The sequence below is a fragment of the Haliaeetus albicilla genome, chromosome 12, assembly GCF_947461875.1.
Source record: "Haliaeetus albicilla chromosome 12, bHalAlb1.1, whole genome shotgun sequence".
Taxonomy (NCBI): domain Eukaryota; kingdom Metazoa; phylum Chordata; class Aves; order Accipitriformes; family Accipitridae; genus Haliaeetus; species Haliaeetus albicilla.
Window position 1 is genome coordinate 27,182,822 of NC_091494.1, and position 25,391 is coordinate 27,208,212.

The following is a 25,391-nucleotide window of genomic DNA, read 5'->3' on the forward strand; positions in this document are numbered from 1 at the left end:
TTATGTGCAGAATGACTAGCTTTTTTTTTAAAAAAAAAGACTATATGAATGCCAGTATGATTGCTTGATGGATTATTTGTTTTCAGCTTATTGACACAGTGGGAACTTTTGGCTCCGTTGCTTATTTCTGTGATAACAATTAAGACTAATTGTTAGTAGTAATAAGTTACTATTTTTGGTGGACCAGTATTAGAAGGGAATAGGGTGTTTGGGCAGTGTATTTCATAGGTATTTGTTGTCAGCAGATTTATTTCATTTGTGTTCTGTTTCTTCCTTTGGAAAGGGAAATATTTTAATGATAAATTATTGAGTATTTCCCATATCTGATGTTTTATCTGATCTCTTAATTTTCCTGTTCTTCTCCCTTCCTTCCGCCTTTCCTTCCTCCCCAGTTTTTGTTCTAGATGTTATTAACTATTGTTGCGGTCTTTTGTATACTCCTGTGGTTACAGATAAAAGCACTACCAGCTTTCTCATGCATCTTGTGAGACAGTGTATTAAGAAGGTGATACTAGTAACATGGTACCCAGTGACAAGGCTGATGGCAGCTGTGGGCCTGTCAGAGTTACGGCCATTGCTGTCTTTAGCTCTGTGGACAGATCCTGCTTGTGTGATGGAGCTCAGCGTCTCAGAATTGCTCTTTTTAGGTGTAATTCACAAAGCCTGGGGATACATACCTCAGAACAGAATTTTTTGAGAAGGTTTGCTTCAGAGTCTAAAAGAAAAAACTAATTTTATCACGTGCCATTTTGGCTTTAAAATTTTTTTTTTTAAAGTGAGAATTGTGAATAGATAACTCCGGTTTTCTAGTTCTCCTTCTCTCGCGGCATTAATGTAGCAATTGGTTACTTTTAAGGGAAATGAGATTCAATTATATACTGGCTTCAGCCTGCTGTTCAGTACTTTGCAAGTCAGTATCCAAATTTAATATGATTGTTAATTAAAACTTTTTGAGATACCAGAATAATAGTCAGTGATGACGTAGTCTGTCTCCTGTGCTGCATCCTAGAAAATCGGACAAATGAAGGGAAAAAAAAGTTGATAGTCTATCTAGAAGTGTTTTGGGTATATTTGACTTTATAATCTCATATCCTGAAGTGTTACCTCATTTGAAGCTAATTAAATAGCAAAAGTTTATTTGGTTTTAGTGGACAACTAACTCTTCAGCACCAGGTGGTAATTTGTGGCATGTGGAGAACAGATCGCTTTGCAGTTCTGTAAGCTGCAGAAATATTTTTTTTTTAATTTTGGAGGAAAATATGCATTTATTATGGCAATAATTTGTTTTAATCCAGTGATGCTTAAGTTGGTTAACACATACAAAGAAATAATGTCTGTTGATGCAGTAGAGATTTAAATAACTGCTGCAAGCAAACATCAAACACTGAATATAGGAATGTAGATCTTGAAATTGTTGTATGTCTTGCTGCTAAGAGGTTCTGTAAGCTGCTTGTGGAAGCTGCCTTTTTATCCATGTTGCAATGTAAGTACATTCATTGAATTCCAGGTACATTCTTCTCCAGCTTTCCTTCAAAACTGACTTCCAAAAGCTACATGTGTTTTGTGCAGGTATTTTAGATATTTAGGAAGTAACTAGAGCTTCATTCTCTAGTGTTCTGCTGAAAATGAACGGCTGTAAGGATTCTCATTTAGTAGACCCCCTTTCTGTAAATCCCAAATTAGTCAAATTGTTTATGTAACCATTGCTTTTGTTTTAACTGTATATTTAAAAATGTATGTTCTCTTTTTTAAAATCCCTGAGGGAGGGGAAATAAATGTGTTTGTGACCTCTTGTATGGCTTCCAGAAGCTGAGATTTCTTGATCTTAATTTTTTTCTTTTTTTATACAAAGAGACAATCTTTCAGACTACTACTGAGAGCTGTATAAGTTGTTGTATTTTGATTATACCGCTGTAGACCTTTTGTGTTATTTGTTAGATTATAATAGGACATACTGTGTTTAGCAAGCTCTTTGGACAGCTGTGTCTACAGCTGGCTTGGGCTTCACTGAAGCTTATTGCATAGGAATTAGCTTTTCTGTCAGCTAGTTGAAAGGCTTAGTTAAGGATAAGAACGTTCTTAATAAAAAGTAAATTTGTCTGGCAATGACCCTCTCCCAAATAGCTGAAAATAATTGTCTTCATTATTAGCCTTAGGTGTAAGCTGTTTGTCTTTAGAGGGGCACATTGTTTTGTATCCAGAGATTGTCTAAACTAGTATTTCTGCAATTAGTTGTCATGAAAATCATGCTAGTGCGTAGCTCTGTACAAATAATTCCCATCTGCAAAGATAAATACACTAGGACAATTAAGTTGAGTGTGGCTGAAAAAAACTTGAGTCTCCAAGAGCTGAAATGAAGATTACTACTGTGTCAGCAACCTTATTTAATACCAAAAGTAATAATATAGTTCACCTAGTGAATAAAATCTCTTGAGAACAGTAAAACTTTTGTTATGGATTAAGATAAAATGTGACTTACTTTAAATCAAATACAATTTAGACGTGACTAAAGTCTTGGCAGACTTTCTGCAACAAATCTAGCTTTTGCAGTTTGAGCAAGTTATTGCACCAGCTGCCTGCCCCACTTCTCTGTTACGGCAGTGTTAATGTGCAGCCAGGGAGGCAGGGCAGGTCACAATGTGGTTTGCAAGCCATCATATGAAAAAAAAAAAAAAAAAAAAAAGAATGCCAGAGATTTAAGTGTTCAGGCACTGAAGTGGCATTTTGGGTACGTGGGCACACAGTCGGTTCTGCTGAATCTCTCTTCCAGAGGAAATAACCTCTAGGGAAAGGGGTGGAGCGGATGTCTAGGAGGGCAATTGCCTACACTAATTTGCCAGGTTATATGTGTCAAGGCTTTTCAAAGATATTTCACATGTATGATAGCATAGCAAAATACCACAGACATCTGTAAAAAACATAGGACAACTTTTAGCACATGGGGATTATATTAAAAATTCCAAACTCGGCCTGCCTGTTGTTACTAGCAGCCAGTTCAGTGGGGCTAGAGCTGTCGTACTGTTTTCTTTCGCAACATCCTTCCACTTGTCAGTGAATTTTCTTACTTTTATCACTGAGGGTTTTCTTGTCTCCAGTAAGCCACCGACATCTCTAAGAACTTGGTAGCGTCACTGGTGTAGGATTAGATGGAGGCCCCTGAACTGTGGGCTGGAAGGAGAGCTTAGATTTGTGTTCATGTATGAAACAGCATTGCTCTGACCTAACTAAAACTTACTAAATTTGAGGTTAGTCAAGTTTTACCAGCATGACAGATAGAAGCAAGCAACGTTTGCCAAGAGTGGTTAAGAAAAATGTTCCTTGTACTAGTTGATCTGTGGAATTAAGAGTTAAGTGGTTATGGTATACTTGGTAAGTTGTTACATGAACTGAATACAGAAGGATGGCAGTGGGAAATTGCAGGACCTCAAGTTCAGCAGCTCTTTAGACTGAACTGTTGCAGTTTTTAGATGATCACTTCACTTCACTGCCAGAGATCCCTAGTGTTAGCAGGCGCTTGAATCTAAGCTTCATCATTTGGGTAGGCTGGTTCAAGGGTCATAATGTTTATATTAACAGATACGCAACCATATAATTTGCAAGGAAATATATTGTTTGTGAGGATGCCAAAGTAAATAACACCTGATAACTTAAGCTTTATAGTGTACTTTCTCTGCTAGCATGGGAAGAAATATGTTACCTGGTGAAAATCATGAATACAGTGTTTGACCTTAAGGAAGCCCACATCTGTGGAGATACGAAGAGTAGGTCAGTCCAGGCTATTTTTGGCATTTGCAACCTATGGACATAATTTTGTTGACGCATTTTTAATGGATTAAAATCTATTTTTATTGCCAGCTAGACGAATGCTTAGATTTGGTCATACAGTTGTGACATGTTCTTTATGAGCACTGATATACTGTGTAAATATAGGGTTTCTTTGAGTAAGAAATACCCTGTCTCCTTGCGTGTGTAACAAAAGGCAAATAATATTTGTACCTGCCATTGGTTTGTACCTATTCTTTTAGTGCTGCCCTGCTTGCCAAAACATTGTACGTAGCACTCTAGGAGACAGATGAGGTTTTCATTATGAAAACCAATAGCCTCCTTAAAGGTTGTAGTATCTTGCATGTTTATGACTGTTCTGTGCTTTTGCCTCCCCTCCATTTTGAATTACGGTGGCTTCAACCTTTGAGTGTTTTGGTTGCATTAGACAAATGCAGGAAGTTACAGCCTGTCATCGAGGCGCTTGAGCTTCCATGAATTGGTTGTTTAACTCCCTCTTGCAGATTTTCAGTAGACCGACTTCAATTTTTATAGTTTAGCCTTGATAGCTTCCTTGTGTGAGTCTTGTGGATAGAATTTAGGACTAGGGAATGTGCGTTCATAAAAGATGAGAATATTTTTGCCTTTGTGATTTCCCATTTTCACAAATCTTAAATGTCTTAGAGCCCAAGAGTTTAGTCTGTGTAACTGTAGAGAGCTCATGTAGCTCAGGTATAGCTTTCTTCTCCGAAGATTTGTATCAGGGGTTAAAGAGGCTGTTCATAGCATGCAAGAACTCTCCTGTATTTTTACAGCTGGGTGTTGGAGGCATACTGAGATTAATTCAAAACCATTTCCATGCTAATCTAATGCTTCCTAGTCGCTTGTATTAGAAAAAAGAACAATTTTGATATTTTTTTTTTTGAAGTGCATTTTGGAATTCCTTGAATAGTAGTTTCCTTGTTTCATAAGGGGTAAATTTCCATTTGTGTCGTCCTTGAAGACAATGTTTGAGCTTTGTAAGTGTGAATGTGTGCACACTGTTAATGCAAACTGTAGCCGGAGCCGATGCCTCTGGATGCTGGGGCCAAAGGTGCTGTGCAGGGTATCAGTGTGGAGGCTCCTGTGGTGAAGACTTTAAAAGAGTACAGGGGTGTAGTCAGAAGGGTTTTCTGTCTTACGCTTTTCCTTTGAAGTGACTTGTTGCAGTGCTTGTCCTCTTCTGTGATAATGATTCTTAATTTCTGAGACTGTTAGTAAACTATTGCTAAGCACTGTGTCTCTAGTAACACAAGAAATTTACTGTCACTGTCTTAAATTGCTGATTATAAACGGGTGACGTCCTGTTCGTTATCTGTTTTTTCATTTCTTCCTTCTCCTTTTACTTACTCTCTTCATCCATCTTTTGAGTAGCATTTGAGGTCATTTTTTTCTTTTCTTTTTTTCCCCTTTAACTTTCATGTTAATGCTTAGAGAATTGTGGAGGACCTGTTGTATAGCTTTAGGCACAAAATGCGGTGTGGTACCTAGCCAAATGCTTCTTGTTGTGCTGGCAAATCTTTTGAATGTGTTTTGGAGCTTATTCACAGCTTCTAGTTATCATAAACATCCGGAAATAACTTGTTAAATTCTCCAGATAGATCCTGGGGCTGATTACTGGGGATGTAAAAATACCATTTCTAGAAAGCATTAATCAAATTGTTGGAACTATTAACGCTGCCTCTGATGGATGAGTATGCTGTTTTGAAGATAGTACCTTGTGGTGCTGGTATTTATGATAAATTTTTGCTGTCTGGTTTTCACCTGTCAGGCAAGTCCCTCCCTTCAAAAAATGGGAAAAAAAAGGTGAAGGCTCACAATCTGTGGTGTTGGATCTCAGCAGATAACCTGTATCTGATCCTTCCTTGAGCAGCAGGATTTACAGCTTGTCTCCTGCATTTCAAACCAGTGTTTTAGCCCCCATGTATTTTCCAGTCTAGAATGACGTTTTCTGCCGGAATCTGCTTGTCTTTTTAGTTGTACTTCTCTGAATTATGTGCCAGTGAGACCCACCACACAGAGTTATTAAAGGAATTTCATATCTAGAGGCACTAACATGTAGATTTTATTTGTTTTTAAACTTAATTCCCAACCTTCATAGATCAGTGAGACAAGGTCCAGTTCTTGAAAGCAGTTTTCTTTGGTCTGACCTGTTAACCTGACCTGTGCTAACGATGGGACTTCTCTAGCCAGAAAACTGCCCAGCCTGGCCATCTTTCCTTGATGGGTGGAATGACTGGGCTTGCGTGGAAAACCATTCTTTAAAAATAAAGATTTCTCTCTGCTATTTTCTTTGCAGAGAGAAATCAAAGTAAGTGACACTTAATGTTGGCTGCTCTGGTACAAGTTAAGGTTCCTGGTGAAGTATTTACTCTGAATGCCTAAACAGCATTCACAAAGCAGAATTGTCCTGTTGTGTGGCATAGACACTCCAACCAGACATGCTTGTTTATTGAGAGAACTTGGTGAGTCAGGAGCTACAAAACGTTCATTGATGCTGCAGCCTGATGCTTTTTATTTAGTAGTCCTTTTGTGGATGTTTTTGGAGAAAACTCTTGTTCCTCCTTACCTCATAAGTGTCTACATGCAATTTTTGGTTTGGGGGACTTAAACAATTTTCACATCTGTTAGCTTTTAAAAAAGTGTACTAACTCTTTTGAAAGAGAGCGCTGTAGGTAGAACATTCTTTCCTATTGATAGTCACAGGAGAGAAGTAGGTGGATGATGTAGGATGCCACCCATGGATTGCTTTTGCATCCTTAAGCCATTTTCTTCCAAACCTTATTGGTTGTCTGAAGTAGGCATGGAGCAGGAAATAGTCCTTGTTTCCAGATGAGTTGCTTGAGAATGTTTTCTCAACACACAGAAATAGGGGGATGCACCTGCTCATGTGGCTGTAGCATGAACTGCATCAAATGGTTGAGTTCACACAATCCGACAGGAGAAAAGTGGCACAGATTTGGAAACAAGCAACTGGGAGGTGGGAAAATAATCTGGCCTCTTTGCTTCTGTGCATCTCCTGCCTGACACATACAATTAGGTGATTTATCATAAGACAGCAAAATGCCCTGATGGTTTTGGGGAAGGATGGACTGTGGTCAAAAGCCTTGGGTGAGGGGACGTGGGCTGAAGCGGGAGTGTATATAACGAACCAAGCAATCCCCATGACTAATGCAGCTTTTGCGGAGGAACACGTTTGTGTTGTGTTGTCGGGCAGGAAATGTCAGATGCATGTTTATAGATTAGAGTTACCTTCTAAACTCTGTGTAGGTCTTTACAGTGAGTCAAAATAGAAATACTCTGCTAAACTGAGATAAGTTGAGTTTCTGTAAAGCTTGTTCATACTTTTTTATACTTAGAGCAGTTTTTCTACTGTCCTCACCCTCTCTTTGAATTTTAGATATTGCCTAGATATGACAGGTACCAAAACGCACAACATCAGAACACCTAGTGTGCTTGATACTGCAATTTGTTGTATCTGAAACTGGCTTGTGGTCAGCTTGCTGTGTTTCTCCTGCTGAAGTTAGGCAAGTGGCAAGTAGCTCAACCTTTTCATAGCTAAATAGCATCAATTTCTTGTGCACTAGTGTGAGGTTTGTAGGAACATGTATTTACCTGTATGTGAACACTTAACTAAACACCTAGTTATCTGTAATTGCCGTTTGCAAGCTATCTTTCAATCTGTCCTTGGTAGCTGTGTATATCCTTTTATTTTTGTTTGGTTGGGCTTGTTGTTGTTGTTTTGTTACTTTCTATTGTGTTAGGAAAGAAAAACCAAAACATTTTGCCAATTCCGATAAACAGCCAGAGGTAGGGGCAGTTACTTGCATTGTGGATATTTGATGTTGTTGGGAGACAGACTCTTTGTGGTGGGTTTTGTAGCTTGCTGCAGATGCAGGTGTACTGCTGAGAGTGATCTTTTCACTACTCTACTTCAGGCAACAGGAAAAAAAAAGCAAGATTTCCTGAAGCAAAACGCTTTGTGTCTTTGCCCTTCAGCTTTGCTAGTGTAACTAAGCCAGCAAGGTGTTTGAATTGTGATGAGGTGAGATGTGACAGGAAAAAAAAATTATAAATTGCAGCTTTTTCATGTATTTACTTTATGTGTTTGACAGCACTTGGTTTGTTTCCCTGCTATAATTATCCTGCCTGTTCTAAGATTAGGGTACCAGTGTGACATGGGCCAAGGGCTTGTAGCCTGGATAGTGCTTGTAGAGGCAGAGGCACTTCTGCTGGTAGAGCTGGACTGTGTCCTCAAATAAAACACAACTGTGTTGGAGGAGGGGAGAGGAATTTTCATGTTCAGATTGCAGCAACGTGAGAGACTTTTGCCAGCACGGCTGCCTGTCAGGTTCTGCTTCCCCGTGCCACTGATTGACACAATCCACTGGCAAAACTCTATGGATGTGTGTGTGTGTGTGTGGCATTTGTTTTAAGGCATTGCCTCTTTTTACTTATATTTGTGTTAGAAAGGTTCCTATGACATATGAAATTGTAATAAACCCTCAAGCCTTTATTGCTGTTTTTTTTCGTGACTGCATTTTTACTTGATGTATCTGTTAGTGCCCTCAACATTGCAAAAAAAAATGTTCTTGTCCTCCTTTGTAAGGAATGCGCTAGGGTGGGGAAGATCTGGGGAATTTTATTTGTTTTGGGTTGTGTGTCTGGCTACATGATAGACCCTGCTTTCTGTATGCTTGTTTCTAATTTGCCTATACCTTCAAAAAAATGGAAAACATCCAACATATAGCAGGGGCTTCTTTGTTAGCTCAATTATTTCTTAATCCTCTGTGTTTTTTGCAATTTAGGCCTGTGAGTTTATTACAAAACAAGAACAGAATGAAACTCTTAAGAGGTTCTGGCTGTTCAGGAAGTGACTTTTAATGGTGATGGCAGTAGGCTTTAAACCCTTCTGCTGTAACTGCTCATTCTGTTGAAGAAATGTTTGTAAAGCATTATAAGTAGTGTTTTTCCATGTTTCGAATCTATTTGTTTCACTTTCCTTTCAGCTGTCAACACTTCTGATTGTAACTGAAATGCCTTATTCTTTTAAGACATCTCTGTTTCTTATAAAGTAACTCCCCTGTTCTCATTAGTAGCTCCCGTAGTTAAAAGTGTGAAGTAGGTTCTCGGGGTATTCAGAAAAAAAAATGCCAGCAAACTCCTGTTATATCAGAAATGTTTGTGGTAATCTGCAGCAAGGTTTATCTAAGATTTGCAACAAGGTTATTCAGTTCTGTTGGTGTGGTTCAACAGAGCAGATTTTAAATCTGTCTGGGTGCATACCTCATTAAATACATGAATCATATAATTTGGGGCTTTTAAATAACACGACCTATTTCAGTACAGGGAAATAACTTCTTGTGGACACCTGTGCATTGAAGATCTCTTGCAGGTGCTGGAGGTTTGAGGAATTGATGGGAGTTTTGGGCTGGTTTTGCTAAAGCTAGGGATAGCGTACTTTCTAATATTAGCACTTTAGGTTTAAGAATTAATGTGAACATAACTTGAGTAATGTACGTGTCTGAATACTTCGCACAGTTTGAAGAGCTGGAGAGGATGGGAGCATTTGTACTCTATTTCAAAGATAGTTTGCAAATGCTAGTTTGGTTATTCAGTGTTCATTGGCTGGGAAATTGCAGAACCCCGATATGCTGAATTAGCTGTTTTAGTCCCAAATATATACTTCAAGTATTATTTTGAGTTTGATCTTTTGGGATTGACTACAAAATATTCAGGGTATTTAATGGTTTCATACAGAAGATGCAGATAGCCAGTCGTGGCAATGAGTTCTAGGCATTTCACTTCCTTGTGGTTTCTTGGGAATGCAAAATTCTGCGGGAATATGATTTCAGCTGGTGTCACAGGCCTTGTGATGGCAAACAAGACACTGTCAAGCACTGAAAGAAGTTTTAAAATAGAAACTAGGCTCATAAGTTGACTTTCTGGCTCCTGCTTGACCAGCGGGGAAGTACTTTGTGCACACAGGCGACTGCTGGTTTTGCTACTTTGCATAGTGTTTTTCTCGGTTCCTGAAGAAGTGAAACAGTTTACAAGTCTTACTAGTTTGATTCATTAGACCATATTGGGAGACAGTAGAAGACTGTGTAAATGAAGAAACTAATTAATAGAAGTCAAAGCCCTACTCCCCCATCCAAAACAGAACATGCAGCTTTGATGTGAGAAGTAAGAAAATTGAATCGGAAGAAGTTTCCTTTAATTCAGTAATGATCATATGTGGTTGAACACAACTCAGATTATAATTTCTCTCTTTTTAACATTGGTCATTTCTCTCCTTTCCTTTGAACCTGTGTGGATTAGTTATGCTGCATGGCAAAAAGTGAGGAAGGGACTTGAAAATGAGGTAGGGTTCCAGAGTTAAGGACTGGCACAGCTTTTAAGTATAGGTACTGAAGATTTGGATATTGTCGATATGTGACTCTCTATTAATCTAGCTGGAAGTAAAAAAATTTGCTAAGATTAGAATTGCTAGCAGAACAGTGATTAGAAAATGGTTATGTTTACAAGCTTTATTTTGTACTGGCAACTTGTCCTTCTCTCAGTTCCACCCCCACCCCCCCCTCCCGGTATTGCTGTCCTGAATTGTGTATGGCAAATGGAAATCCCTTTAAAAATTACTCATTACAGACTTTTGAAGTAGATATATGTCTGTGGACAAGTACTGTTTTACATTATATTTTGGATAATCAGTGGAGGAAGAGCAATAGTGGTGTGCCTTTAAAAACTGTATGCTTAATGGGATTAAGCCACGTTCTAATGTTAGTGTTTAAGATGATGTAACTTGAATACTAATTTTTTGTTTTGTTTCTTTTAAGCAAATGGTTATGAGCCTTAGAGTTTCTGAACTGCAAGTACTTCTGGGTTACGCGGGAAGGAACAAGCACGGACGAAAACACGAACTTCTCACAAAAGCACTGCATTTGTTAAAGGCTGGCTGCAGTCCAGCTGTACAAATGAAAATCAAAGAACTTTATAGGCGAAGGTTCCCTCAAAAAATCATGACACCTGCAGACTTATCTATCGCCAGCGTACACTCGAGCTCCATGCCAGCAACTTTGTCTCCGTCTACCATTCCACAGCTCAGTTACGATGGCCACCCTGCCACGTCACCATTGCTTCCTGTTTCGCTTCTGGGACCTAAACATGAACTGGAACTCCCCCATCTCACATCTGCGCTCCACCCTGTCCATCCTGACATAAAACTTCAGAAATTACCTTTTTATGACTTGTTGGATGAGCTGATAAAACCTACCAGCTTAGGTAAGGTTGCAAAAGTTGTAATAATATTTGAAGTCTTTTTTTTTTTTTTTTTTTTTTGAATAGTAATGGATGAATTCAGCTGCTAATGCAGTAACTGGTTAAATATTGCATCACACCAGTGTTTAGAGAATTGCTATTTTTGGTAACTTTTGGAACAGATTGTTCTACATGGAGAGACGTCTTACGTAACACTCATTAGTTGCTTTAGCTGAGCCACTAAATATGGTTCAAAGATCCGTTATATCTAAGGGGTGAGTTTGAAAGAAACAACTTTACAAGAAACAAACTAAACCATAGAAAAAGGAAAAAACCTGTCTGCTTTCAGTAGTTCTTATAAACCATAGAGTTTAATTATTTAAAAAAACAAAATAACAATACCCCCGAATCCGTCAAGCCCACAAAATCTTCTCATCTGTGCTGGGAAAGAATGCCAGGCTAGATACTTGCTGTGATCTATTACAGCCTGAACATCTGAGTTTAGGAAGACTTGTGGTTCTTTTGCAGTTGTGGCTACTTTTCTTTAAACTGTCTGTTGTATTAAGGTATAAATCACTTGTGTAGCTGCTGAGAATAATCTGATGCTTACAGAGCATTATATAACAATGTGTGATTTTTCTGGCTCTGACTCCATGTAGCACTTAACAGCATGGTTAACTTTTAATACTCTTAAATGCTGCTTAAATACAATAGTCCTGTTGATTTCTGGAGGGGCTGCTTGCATGTTGGAACCTCTGCTGTCTTGAAACCTTGGAAAAGATTCACTGTGAGAATAGCTGGTAGGAGGAGATTTGTGAGAGTAGATACAGGGAGATGGTGGGTGAGTGGAAAAAAATGTCCTTTGCGAAAGAGCTCCCTTGTAAACAGAAATGAGCAGGTACTTTACATTAACAGTCTGAACAGCTACAGGGATGTAGGAGGCCTGATGTGTGAGTGGTGATGGTGGCCTGCACATTTCTGAAGTATGTTGCACAGTTGTTTGCATATTTTTTTGTTTTAACTGTTATAACTGAGACACTGAGGGAAAACCAGATAGCTTTTGATAACCTTCTGGTTCAGGTATTCTTTTAAGAGGTATACTGTATCTGTTCAGCTTTAATCTAAAACCTAATTGATTAATAAGCATTCTAGGCAATGCTGGTGGTACAGGATAATTAGGTACTCAGTATGTGTCTCCGTCACTTCTACATTATAAATACTTAAAAATAATGCTGTAATTTCAATAAGACATTCCAATGCGGGAATTATGGTATGCATTTATTCCTAGATGTGGTAAGAACACTTTGCTGTCAGCTCCATGTCTGACAAACTGGCCCCAAATGAAGAGATCACAATTGCCGCCCTGTCATGTCTTATTGCTTGAGGAGTTTATATACAATAGGATACATTTTTTTTCCCCATTGTGGACTCTGAGTGTCAAGGTAGGAAAATGGAAGTGGGTGAAATTCCAACCAGATACCTTTATAAGCAATCCCTGTCCTTTCAATTAACTTAAGGGTCTGCTTGTTTTTTTTTTTTTTTTTTTACATGTGAATCCTGTCTGCAGATGTCTTTCTGTTTGTCCAAAGTAATACTATTAGAAAGATTTTTTTTTTCTTGTGCTTTTGGGAGAGGAGAGAACTTCAGTGTCCATGCATATGAGAAATGGTTGGTTGTTTCCTTTTGTAGTGGAAAGTAATGTTGCTACAGATTGTAAAATTGCTAACTATAAATGTCATGAAGGTATTTTAGAGTAATAAATATATATATGTTAATGAAAAAACCTGTTGGATTAATAACCAGTGTTATGCAGCTTTATACACTTCCAAAACAACTTGGAGCAATTGCGCATACAGCTTAGCAGTTTTAAATGCAAGTGTGGAGCAGACTTGTATTAATTTTTTCCATTTATACAGTTACTGGTACTCTAACTAAAAAGTCTTAAATGATTTGTTGAATATTTGCCCCAAAAGGTTTGGGCGTCCTTGTCACCGCTGCAAACAATGAGGATTTCCTCAAATGTCAAATTTCTAGATTCCCTGGCTTTGTTTTCAAATGGCAGATGCATATTACAAACACTCAGAACTACTTATTGGCATTTGGCCAGTGCTTCAGCATCTCCTGCTTGCTTTTTCCTATCAGATTCCTCATGGGGTAGGGATAAGAAACTTCAGAATTTACTTTGTTTCCCTCTACCGCAAGAATGAACTGATGACCTGATGTGAGGTTTTGAATAATTATCTCCCTGATTAAAATGGAACCTACAGGAAAAGAAAAAAAATATGTGTGAAAGAGAGAATGAGTGCTCTTTCCACTGATTTGAGGATCTTTAGCTTCTTCTGAAATGATAGTCATTATGTAAAAGTTGGGAAAAGCACATCTTTGGATGTGATTCTGCCTGGTCTTTCCCAAGTCAAGGTGGAATTGCTTGGAAGGTTTGCTACAGTAGTCTTCTGTCTCATCAAGAAGTGATTATTAATTTGAAAAACAATAATTTGATGAAGCCTTAGGGAAGGGAGTTGGATAGCAGGGCACTTGAACATGCATTCTCTACCCAAATATTTTACGTAGGTGGGTAGTACACAAGCTAATGTGAATAACAGATAAGGAAATTAAATTTGCTAACTATTATTTTTAATGTCAAGAACAAAAGGAGGAAATGGATGTTACCTTCATACACTTGCTTCCTCAAAATGTAGCTCTGAACTGTGACTAAAATTCAGATGCCGACTGCTCGCTGGGCTGGATTCATGGCAAGGAGGAAATGTGGTGCTTTATCCATCTGTACCCTTCTCACCAACAGCTATTGAGGATCTTTACTTGAGCATGGCTGGCTGAAGCATGTGTGACAAGCTAAGGTTAGAAGGCCGTTGGCTAACTTGTTTTAACTTTCTTTGGCTTACAGTAGCCCATACAACTTGTAGCAGTGAGTAGGATGCTTGCAGAAGAGCAGACTTGCCTAGGTAGTTGAACTCGTAAACTCAGCCTATGCTACCTCAACCTGCTCTTGTCTGAAGAACTGAAAATAGCAGCTAGGCCCTGCTGACGGTGGGACTCTCCTCCTGCTGTTACTCTGCTCAGATAGCAGAGTCTCTTGCTTCCTTCCGAGTGTTTCAAGTACATGACTCCTGCATAGCTCTTTCAGAGCTGTGTGGCTAATACTGACAATTATAGTTATGCTGGCTGTGCTGTCAGGAGATGACAGCATTTTCTTTACTCCCAAGAAGGCTGTCAGTTGGGCTTGTTTATCTGAGATGAAGAGCTATCTGTCCATGTTTAGTGGAGCTGTCGAATTTGATCCATATTTTATTAGTCATCCTTATTGCAAAATTGAGAAAGCTTCTACATTGGATGTTTTTGTGTACAAGCCAACTAGGAATGCTCTATATTCTGAAAATGTATGTTGGTAGATGTATCTGTACACTGAGCTCTTGCAGTGCTAGTGAGAAGTCTGAGCATTCTGCCCTATGGTTAACCATGATTTGATATGATTATATGACTGGGTTTTTTTGAGGAAAAGCTATCCAGTTTGGCCTTGATGGAATATATGAAAGTTGCCTTATTATGACTTCTCTGTTGTTTTTTGAATAGGAACTCCTTTAAATAGGAGAATTTTGGTTGTTGATTTCTGAAGTGAAGCTGCAACTTTCACTTAATTTTCCCCTATTTTCAGCCCCCAGTGCACAGATGCTGCTAATTGGTTGTTTTTTAAGCATAGGGCCAATTTTCTAGAAGTACCTGCTAACACACAGATAACATCTCTTTTGTGTGGTAAAGTGTGTTCACTACGAGATGAGTAGAGTACCAAAATTCTGCCAGATTATTATGGAAGGGACATTAGATACTTCAACATCATCTTAAAAATACTTCTTGTTACAGCATATGTCATTCCTAACATTTTAACTAGGTTATGGGTCTTTACTTACCTGTAAGGGGAAATTAACCTTTTATTTTCAATTTAAAGGATTAAAGAGGCTGTGGGCTGTGCTACTCTTTTAAAAACTGTCTGACTGGGATACGGATGATCATCCTACAATTTATTTGCTTGCTTCAGGTTTAAGCAATATGGAACACAACACTGAAACTCAGAACTGAACCTTGGAAAACGAGATTTTTTTGCCTACAGGTCACAGTCTCCTGGAAGGAGGAGACAAGCATCAGGCTTTTGGGGGACTCAATCACTTACAGAAAGCATGCTGCCAGACTCCAGATACTGGCTCCATCGGGTTAAATGAGCTTCCAATGGCTCTACTGAGGCTTGTCTTGATTTGCTTAGGTCTTAGTTTAATTTCTTAATCTGTGGATTCTAATAACAGGGTTTCTCCAATAAGCAGAATTTCACCCCTGGTGCCTGCCCTCAAGAATTATGTGCTTACTAACCAGTGTTTGTGCTTCTGACTTGCATGTACCTTGAAATTTTCTTTTTGACTGTGATTGATCATGGTAACTTGGACACGCTGTGTTCTTGAAGACAGATCTTGCAATTGATCTGACTAAAGTCTTTAGGGTGACTGTAGTTCAAGGTACAGCTATTAAATTAAACAATTCAGTGCACTTAGAAATCTAGGTTGGAAACTATGTAAGTTTTGTTTGGCAAGTATTTCTCCCTTTCATATATCAGCAAGCTGATCTGTTGCTCTGTGCAATCAGTATCATGGTTTATATGAAAGTCATGCTTTTACTGTCTTCTGTGTTTGTTATTTTTTTAAATGTACTTTGTGGGAGGAAGTTCAACAAAACACTATATTCTCAACTCGGGCTTGAGCTTTCTGACTTCCGGCTCTACAGCTTTTAATTGTGCAAGAATAAGCTGAAATATTAGTTCTGTCTTGTTCATGTGCTGTGGCTGAACTAGAATTACAGTGCACGTAAGTTTCTTTTTTTGGCTTCAGCTTATATTTGCATGTGGTATGCCTCAAGTTCACGTATAGAGAATCTTTCCATAGTCTTGAGTCTGTTTCTTTTAAGTATGAGAGCTTTAACCAACCAGGTAACTCTTGTGCTACAAGAAAAGGAGTATAATTTATGACAGCTCGCTTTAGCTGATTGCTCAATCTCGTGCGCAGAACTGAGATCACCCAAATTCCAGGACCTTACAGGATATGGATGTTTTCAGACACTGCTGCTCTGATATGAATGGATCTAGGAAGCCACTTTGCTTTCCAAGATCAAATTAGGATATCTTTTTTGATAATTGATAATTTGATAAGGAGTTGGGCTTGATGATCCTCGTGGGTCCCTTCCAACTCAGGATATTCTATGATTCTAATTAAAGCTTTTAGTAGAAGGAATTACGGCAAACCATGTGGTTGACTCAAAGCATGTGAGTAATCCACTAATAATCAGTGAACCAATCTGAGCTTGGAGTGGTATCCCTTTTAAGCGTTTGGAGAGCTTGAGGCCTAGCAGTGGTGCTCACATAGCATGAGAGAGGAAGCTGTGCTATTGCAATACGTATTTTTTTAAGATTTCCACTTGCAACCAAGATGTTGAGATCTCTTAGCAGCTGTTGGAAATGCTGCTGGAACTTGGAAGTCTTCAGTAACCTGGAGTCTTTTAGAGATACTTTTATCTCCCTTTATGATGGCTTTTAGAAAAAGATGATATGGGTTGTGCTAATCCTGGTAGAGAGCTTACTAGGGACTCTGTTATCTAATCATGAACTTTAATTTTTTGCCTTTCTTGTTAGGCTTATAAAACTTGCTACTTTCTTCATGAAAGTAAAAATGCAGTATAAGTAGGATACCCCATGTAGGGACACGGCAGTGCCAGCTTTTTAGTACTGCCCATTTGGAGTGTTTAGCTGCTGTTCGTGCTCTTAGGAATAGAAGCTAAAATTTTCAAGTCTGAATGGCAGCAGTTGAGTTCTGGGACATATGTTTAGGTGTCTAAAGAAATCAAGTGACTTAAGAGTATGGAGGATCCAGTGATGTTCCTTCCCTCTGGTAAAATGCTGGAACAGATGTGCAGTGGAGGTCTGTGGGCCCAGGATGGGCAGTGGTGAGAGGAGAGCTGGGGTAGGTGGGTATTTACTCCACAGAGGTAGGTTGGGAGGGCAGAGAGTTCTGGCACTGAAGGTCCACATGAAATTGTTCCTTAATACTAACTGTAGGTCTTCAGAAATCCTCATTGCTCAGAAATTCTCTAATACATGAGTGATTAAAAAAAACCCCACATAAATATCTGTCCAATTGCACAGAGTTTCCAGCTGATCTATTCTGTTTATACAACATATCATAGAGAGTTATAAAACACGTAATATTTATGAATTAATTGTAGCCCTTGGAGTATTTCCAGGCTATTTTCATATATATATTTAGGCACTATTTCAAATAAGCTCGTTCACATCTCTTTACTCTTTGCCTTTCCCACCCCCGGTGTAGCTCTGTCTATTCCTTCTGAGTATTAAGTGTTAAAAGCTTAAGTTGAACAGAACCTAAAAATGATCTTAAGTGATAAATGCAGCAGACTGACCAGAACCAGAGTTCAGTTTTTCATCTTGTTTAAGCTGAAGAACGTGGCATTGTCAATTCACAGTAATGCAGTGTATTTGTGAGTGTAGTGCAGCTGTAACCCACAGAAGTGGGTTAAGAGCTAGTCACCGCTATCAAGGAAAGAATGATTTGTATGTTCTTTAAAATGCTTCCCTGCAAGTAGTTTTGAAGTGTTAAGGTTACACAACATCCATTGTGATAAGTGATGGAAATGAAGTGAAATGGCCAAGATGTCACAGCAAGCAAGTGACAAAAATAGAAATGGGAATCTGGGATTTCTGCTGGTGTTGGATGTGAGCTTGGTGTGGCCGAGCTCCTGAAGCCCACAGCTTGTGCAGGGCATGCTGTGCTTCTGCACAGCCCTCAGCCCTGCTTTTAGATGGCTGCCATGCAGCTGATCAGGGTGAAGGGTCCAGTTTTAGCCTGGTCTGACATGGCTCTAGCGATTAGCAAGAGGCTTCTCCTGCCTTCCAGGGGAGAGGGTGGCTCTGAGGAGTGGTCTAGCTGGGACTGACCTGATACTACAAACTACAGATGCATTTAATGGGCAGCAGGAAATTAAGGGTATGGTGGGTAGTCATTTAAAAGGTACTGCTGCTTGATTCTAGAAGATGGCAGGAGCTCGGTGCTAAGAGGCTGTGGTTAATGGTAAGGAAGTGTTTATGTATAAACACTTGCGTTACCCAGGAACTTTATAAATTGCGGTGGTTTTAAAAGGGCTAATGATGCATCCCGAGATATTGTAGATCCCCCATTAAGGTGTATCCTTTCATTGTTTCTCTCCCATGTAGCTGCTTGGTTTCTGCTTTGATACAGATATTGCACTATACTGTACACAAGCATTTGATCTCACGTCCAAAAGCAGTTTTATAAATGAACCCTGTTCAGGATTGATAGAAGAGGTTGTGGACAAACTACATTATGAGGAGCTATGTGTATGTGGTATTGTGTAATGGATTTTCTGGCTTCTGCTGCAATTGAACATAATTCAAAGCCTGTCTGAATTTTACCTTTTTAAAAGGTAAACATTTTCTGTGCCTTAATCTAAATGCAGTAATTTTGGTGTAGCTTGGAGGCAGTGTATTAAATTTTGAGCAGTGATATTTGAAAGAGGATTGAACATAAATTGATACAATGCCTTCTGTTGTTTAAAAGAAAAAGCAAAATGCCTGTGCTGCAACAAAATGAGGTATCTTACCTATCTGGGGAAGATAAGCAAGAATTATTTATGTGTTGGGTTGACAACTTCTACAGTGTTTAGGTTTCTCTGGCTAATATTTTGACAAATTTAACTGATCAAAATTATGTACTGTATTAGGTTAGTGAATAACCAATTAGATATCTCTTGTTTATCTTACAGCATGTAGCAAAAATATGCTGTAGCCCTGATACTCTTACTTAACATAATTATTTTTGCCTTTGGAAATAAACATGCTATTGGAAATCATTGGTAATAGGCCAATTCAATGATAGCTTTTCTCATGGCCTGAGCTTAGGTAATTACTGCAGTGTAAAGTGCAAGTTTAATTTTAGTCCAAGTATCTTTCTGTATTAGAAGGTAACATGTTCCCTTCACTATTTAATAAGCTGCACTTGGTGATGATAGATAGAAAAGATTAACCTTAGTATATTGGCAGTATGATGGTCAGATGCAGTTGCATTAGGAAGCATCACCACCTCAACAATGTGATAACAAAAGTTTCATTAAAGATTTTAAGGTATCTGTTCTTGAATGGAAATTTAGAGACTGGCTTTTTCTCAAGACAGCAAGAGGTATTTTACTGCAGAAAGATTGTGTGGCTATTTTTAGCTGTGGGTACTGGTGAGGTGGAACAGAATATTTTTAGAGCTGTAGAAAATGCAGCCACTCAAGCTGGGTTCTTTTTTTCACTCTAGCGCTATACGGTTTTTCCAAAATAAAGAATAAAATTGTTAGGAAATGTTTTTTAAGTACCATTATTGTTACTTATATAAGTAATATATTCATTGTCTGTATAGATACACACATATGTATATATACATTCATATAAAATTTTAAGTGTTTTGGTCCTCTGAATGATACTGTCATATATTAAAATAGTTTCTGCTCACATTTTGAAAATTCATTACCCATGTGAAATATTTATCAAAATATACAACCAGCAAGGCGTAATTGGGTCACTCTCACTTAATAAGTACCAGTCCCATGTGCTGTTTGGATCATTACTTGAATGAGGTAAGCATGAAATAATTCAGGAAACTGTGGTGATAGTGAATTGATAAAGAACAGCTTTGAAGAAGAAACTCTGCTCCGTAATGTTTTTGCAGTGTTTTAGGCATTTTAGAGTGTGTTGTACTAATGTTGGGGACCTGCACAGACAATGGACCTGAGATTGTGCTGTTTTTTAATAAGTGTATGTACATGTTTAGAAGAAAATACGGATTTTATTCATTGCCTTTCCTGGATTTAAGCTGGATGAATGAAGTAGTAGTAAATACTTCCCTCCGCCCATCCCCCTTCAGCACCCCCTCAAAACTGGTGAGATTTTGGCAAGATGAGAAGTGGATTTTATACGGCTTGTCTGAAACTGTTCATGTTGACACCCATTTAATTACATAAGTCTGCTTGAAAAGCTTTTTATTATACTTTCAAAACCTGCCCTTTCAAATTTCTGAATTATTTAGGATTTTTTTTAGCAGCAAGGTAAAGCGGTGCTTGTGATTCATGGTGTTTTTTTTTTTAAATTATTGTGCCTTTGTTCTTTATATGTAAATATTTTTTTTAAAAGTCCATTAGGCATTTTTGCATTGTACCTCCTTTCTGAGATGGCAGTGGAGATGTGGCCTATAAACCACTTTTGACTAATCCTCCAGGCTCTGTACCATTCAGAGAGTGCTAAAGAAAAGGTTATACAATTTAATAATTCATAGTTATGAAAAAAAAAACCCCAAACCAAAAAACAACCAACTCCAAACAAACCCAAACCCCCACAAAACTGGCAACTTTCTTAAGGGTGTTCATATTAACTCTGTTGTCCTGGCTAGATTCCAGCTTTGTTAGATTATAAATTCTATTTTAATCCACTTGGTTTTCAATTGGGGATCTATTTTTGCCTTTCTTTTGTTAAATAATAATAGTTGTTTGCAGGGCATGGTTGCATGTTTCTAGCCATCAAAATTATTTTCTTGTATAAAACTATATATTTGCATATTTATGGTTTTAATCATACTCCAGAACTTTAAAAGTAAATGATGTGTTTGACTTGCCAGGATCTGTTTGGTGTTCTTAAACACAGCAGATACACCAGATGAATTAATAGAAATCTGTTAGCTTTTCCACACTTAAATTCCAGATTTCTGATGTTTCTGCCTTGAGAAATCTGAAGTCCTTAGAAATAGAGGAGTTTCTATAGTCATAGATAAGCTTGGAAGCTTAGCATTAAATAGTAAAGCTGCTAAATTAGCGCTCTTTAATGTGTTTTGTTGAAATTTTCATGCATTGTTTGTAGGGTAAGTAGATCTAGAAAGAGTAGATACAGGTATAAAAAGATTGCATGAAAACATATGGGAGAAGATTAGAGAAAAACCACAAAGAAAAAACATTTCTCATCTCCCTTCAGAGTATGCTTTTGGGTTTTTTTTGCTGCATTTCCCCCTTCCTCCTAGGCAAACCCCAGATATGTGAACAAGGTGCTCCTCCTTAACCTGCCCCTTCCATGTCCCCTGTCCCCCACCAAGACAAACCCCCTCACGGCCTTGGTTTGCAATAGCATGTGAGGCAGCAAAATAAAGAGGCAGTTGGTTTTCAAGTGTAGTAAACGGAGTCTTTATGAAAGGTGTTGACTTTTCCTTGCCATATTTAACTGACCTCTGCTTCAATTAACTTGCCACGATTTTGCAACTGGAGGGTGTATTTTGCAGGATCTTCCTTTCCACGGCCTGGCTGCAAATGCCATTACAGTGTGGGGAGCCGGGTTCCCTGCAGCACAGGTGGGTGGGAGGTTGTCCTGGTGTGTTGGTGTTAGAGTGGCAATCGTGGAATTCTAACCGAAAGCTAGAAAATGAAGTAATGCTTTTAACTGCTGCAGCCTTTGTAAAACTTAACTGTGCTTTCAGATGTGATAGCCTAGTATTTTCACTGTTGTTCCTGGCCTCTTTTACAAGTTGTTTTCTGTCTGTGTTAAACTGATTCCATTTGTGCTTTGCATAGTTTGTTCCTGCCATTTCTTAATATTGTGCTGCTGAATGTAAAGATTAAAATTATGTCTTTATAATTGGCTGAAATGTGCCTGTTCGTAAAGGTTAGATTTGCATATGGTGGCACACGCTGAATTGGGCAATTAGTGATTAAATTTGCTCTTTTTCTGGTTGGTAGTTATATGTCCAAGGGGCAGAGCTGTATCCTAATACTAGTTGAAGAGCCTGACCGTAACTCTCTTATAGAGTAACGTAGTATCTTGTCTGTCTTCCTCTGTCTGTACTGCTCAATCTGTCAAGAGTTTTGAAATCTTTTGATTGGCTTTTGGATCATCTTTGCCTAATTAACAAGTTGTTTCTTCCTTCTTTGCAATTTGGCTGTGCTCCCATGGTAATCACAGTGATTGCTTGTACACAAAAGCAATGTATTGAAAATATGGCATGTGTATATTAATGCTGTTTTACAGCTAAGAAAACATCAAGCAGCATGTGATAAAGTACATTCTGATCACTGGGGACCATTGATCTATCAGCTCATAGACTTTTGCTTACAGTTATTAAGACAAGTGCATATGAAGTTAATAGTCAGCATAAGAAATATTGGAGGCCTTTTTTGTTCTTAGTCTAAACAGACAGTGTTAAAACCAGCCAACCAACCATTCTCCCCTCAACTCCAAAGCCTTCCTCCTTGCCTTTTTCCATTTTAGGTGGATTCTAGTTAAGAATAAATTCATTGACTGCAGTGTGCACAACGCAGTTATTAGTAATGCTTACATTTCTGTGGTATTTTAACAGTTACGACTTAGAAGTGGCTATTTCTGTTGCAAAAATTTTTGATTCAAGCACAGGCTATTTACTGTCTTATAAATGTGCTAGGACTATAGCTTGTGAAAAAACCTGGAATTATGAAAGCTCCCATGTCAGCACTGAAGAATGTACTTTTTAATTTTCTGCCATTTTAATGTATAATGCTTTAATTTGTCCAATGCGAGAGCATGATGAAACAGAATATAGAAGTTAGAAACCCACTTTTCAGGATCACATATCACTGTTTAGCAAAAATAAGTCTTGCATTAATACCAGCCGGTAATGAACAGAGGAAAAGGATTTAATTTTGGAACCTTTGCTGTTTTGCTAACAGTTACTTTGCTTCTCCATTCTTTCTAATGCTTGCAAAAATCCGTATTACCTGCTTGACTCTTTAGATTGGGGATGCTGCAGAACCAAAACAAGCAAAAAGATGAGCAGTTGAAAGGGAAAAAGATTGCTTGGGAAATTTGGGTTTAGACTTTTTCTTTTGGTAACTGCTGTTTAACTTCTTTGGATAATTAAGTTTTAAATGAAGGTAACATTAGTTAAATGTTCAGCAGTCTTGGCCTTTAATTAAACATGTTGGAGTTCACAACAGAAGTTCACAAAGACCTTCCAGAACTTTTCTAATAAAGCCAAAGCCGACAATTTCTAGGATAAAGCAAATAATACATGGGAGGAAAATAAACCCGACAGATTAAGGCCACATTTAACCATGTAAAAATACGAAATAATAACTTGAATTTATTCAGTTCTCTGGTCTGCATTGCATTAACTTTGCGAATTCATCTTTTGTTGATTACAGTATATAATTCTGATCTTTCTATTTATAACTAAAAATAGGTACAAAATTACATTGAAGACCAAATATTATAACAGATTTTCATTTTTAATTGTATACATTGTGTTTATATTTCCTGCAAATTCTTATATTGTGATAACATGACTGGCTGTCATGTGAAACCCTACGTGTTTCTCACTTGAAGAAATGTAATTGAAAATGTATTAAAATAAAAATAGATGCTGGGTACTGCAGGCATGAGTGTCTAACTAAACATAAACTTGAGGCTGCATGCTGCACCCTAGCCCAGATGATGCTTTTGGACATTACAGTAGAACTTAGTATTGAAAAAAAAGATATATGCATATATATTAAAAAACATATAAAATTTAAAAAGTTATTTATATAATTTTATGCTTTTTGAAAGATTTACTATTGCTAGTATTTTCACAAAAGTTGCTGTTTGGTATGTATTATGTATTCTTGCCCGTCTAGCTTTAGAGCAACTGATAATGAACTGCATGTGGTTGTTGCATAAAATGTAATAAAATGTACAGATCTTGTAGCATTGTCATACAAGAAAGATATAAATGTAATTTTGTGAGATTGCTGCTGTTAATATTTATACTAAGGCAATGTCTATTCTATTGTTGGTTCCAACCTACCACATGCTGTTTTTAACAAAATATCTGAAGTATCACCCTGAAGTACTCACTCATCTGTCACTCAAGGATGAGTCAGGAAGTGTATTATAGTAAAACAAAACCCGATAAATTTATCGAGTGTTTAATACACAATATAGTTATTCATAACCTTTTAAAATTATTAAGAATAATGAAATTGAATGGCAAGCTTCTTATAACTTCATTACAATGTGTTGATGAGCATGTTGAACTGTTCTCTGAGGAGATGCTTCTCTTTTTTAATTTTTTATTTTATTTTTTTAAAAAGCCATTTTCATTGCCATTTTGTATGGTTCTGTACTGCAAAGGTGCCTGTAGCCCTGGTGAAGGGCTATGTTTTAGATATAATAAGCACTATTTTGGAGATGTTTAACAGTACTTTGATTTTCAGCAGGTGCATTCATTCTTAAGTAGTGTTTGTTTTGTTATGGAGCCCTATGGCACAGAGTTGAAGGACTTTAAAACCAGATTTCATACTTGCGTATCTTGTGAGTTGTTTGCATGTTATATATTTGCTGCATTTAACTACATAAAATACCTTACTGAAATGTGAGAAGTTGCAAGTGTTGTATTTCTCAGTCACTCTGTATACTTTCACAGGCTAATCTGTGATCTTGTGTGTTAAAGGAAGCAAAAAAGTGATTGATGAGAATTCCTAAGAATTTTTTAAATTTAATATCAAAGAATATTTAGCATTAAGTTACCATGACTGATGGAAAGTCTTAAGCTGATTTGTCTCAACTTTGCTGTTATCTGTATCACTGTTTTTAATGTATACTTTATATGCATATAAAGTTTGCTTATTGTATTTTTATTTACAGGAGGGTTTAAATGGCAACTTTCTTGTTGACTCTGAAGTTGTTTACAGAAACAAATGTGTGTTGTGCTATTGGGGTTGCTATAAAAATGTGTGTATATATATGTAGATGCTTCAATGAAAGGAGATCGTTCTGTTAATTACTCTCTATTTGCTGTTTTTAAAGTGATGATCTCTTGTTTTCTTCTAGCATCAGATAATAGTCAGCGATTTCGAGAAACCTGCTTTGCATTTGCACTGACGCCACAACAAGTGCAGCAAATCAGCAGTTCAATGTGAGTAAGTTTAATCAGTAATACAGTATTTAAATAAAAATAAATAAAAAAGGAACTAGCTTACCATATCTTTCATTTTGAAACGTGATCTTAAAGAACACAGGTGTGTGTGTAGTGCCTTAGAGAATACTCTTCTGGGGAATTCTTTTCTCCTCTGTATGTAAGCTGATGAAGAGGGTGAGGAAGAGGCAATTAAATACCACCACTGTCCAGTGAGTATTGGGCAGGTTTCTCTTGTACCAAGCACTGTACAAATACATAACTCTTCTTCCTGCAGCCCTTTCTCGCCATCAGTCA

General features: G+C 37.8%; 1 protein-coding gene across 2 annotated transcripts in view; it reads left to right on the plus strand.

Moving 5' to 3' along the window:
* PIAS1 (protein inhibitor of activated STAT 1) overlaps nucleotides 1-25,391 on the plus strand; it is a 63,517-nt gene that overhangs the window by 15,213 nt on the left and 22,913 nt on the right. For both annotated transcript variants that reach the window (XM_069798659.1, XM_069798660.1), the window contains exons 2-3: nucleotides 10,638-11,082; nucleotides 25,010-25,094. In XM_069798659.1, the coding sequence (XP_069654760.1) occupies nucleotides 10,638-11,082; nucleotides 25,010-25,094 (530 nt within the window). The remainder of the gene's footprint in view (nucleotides 1-10,637; nucleotides 11,083-25,009; nucleotides 25,095-25,391) is intronic.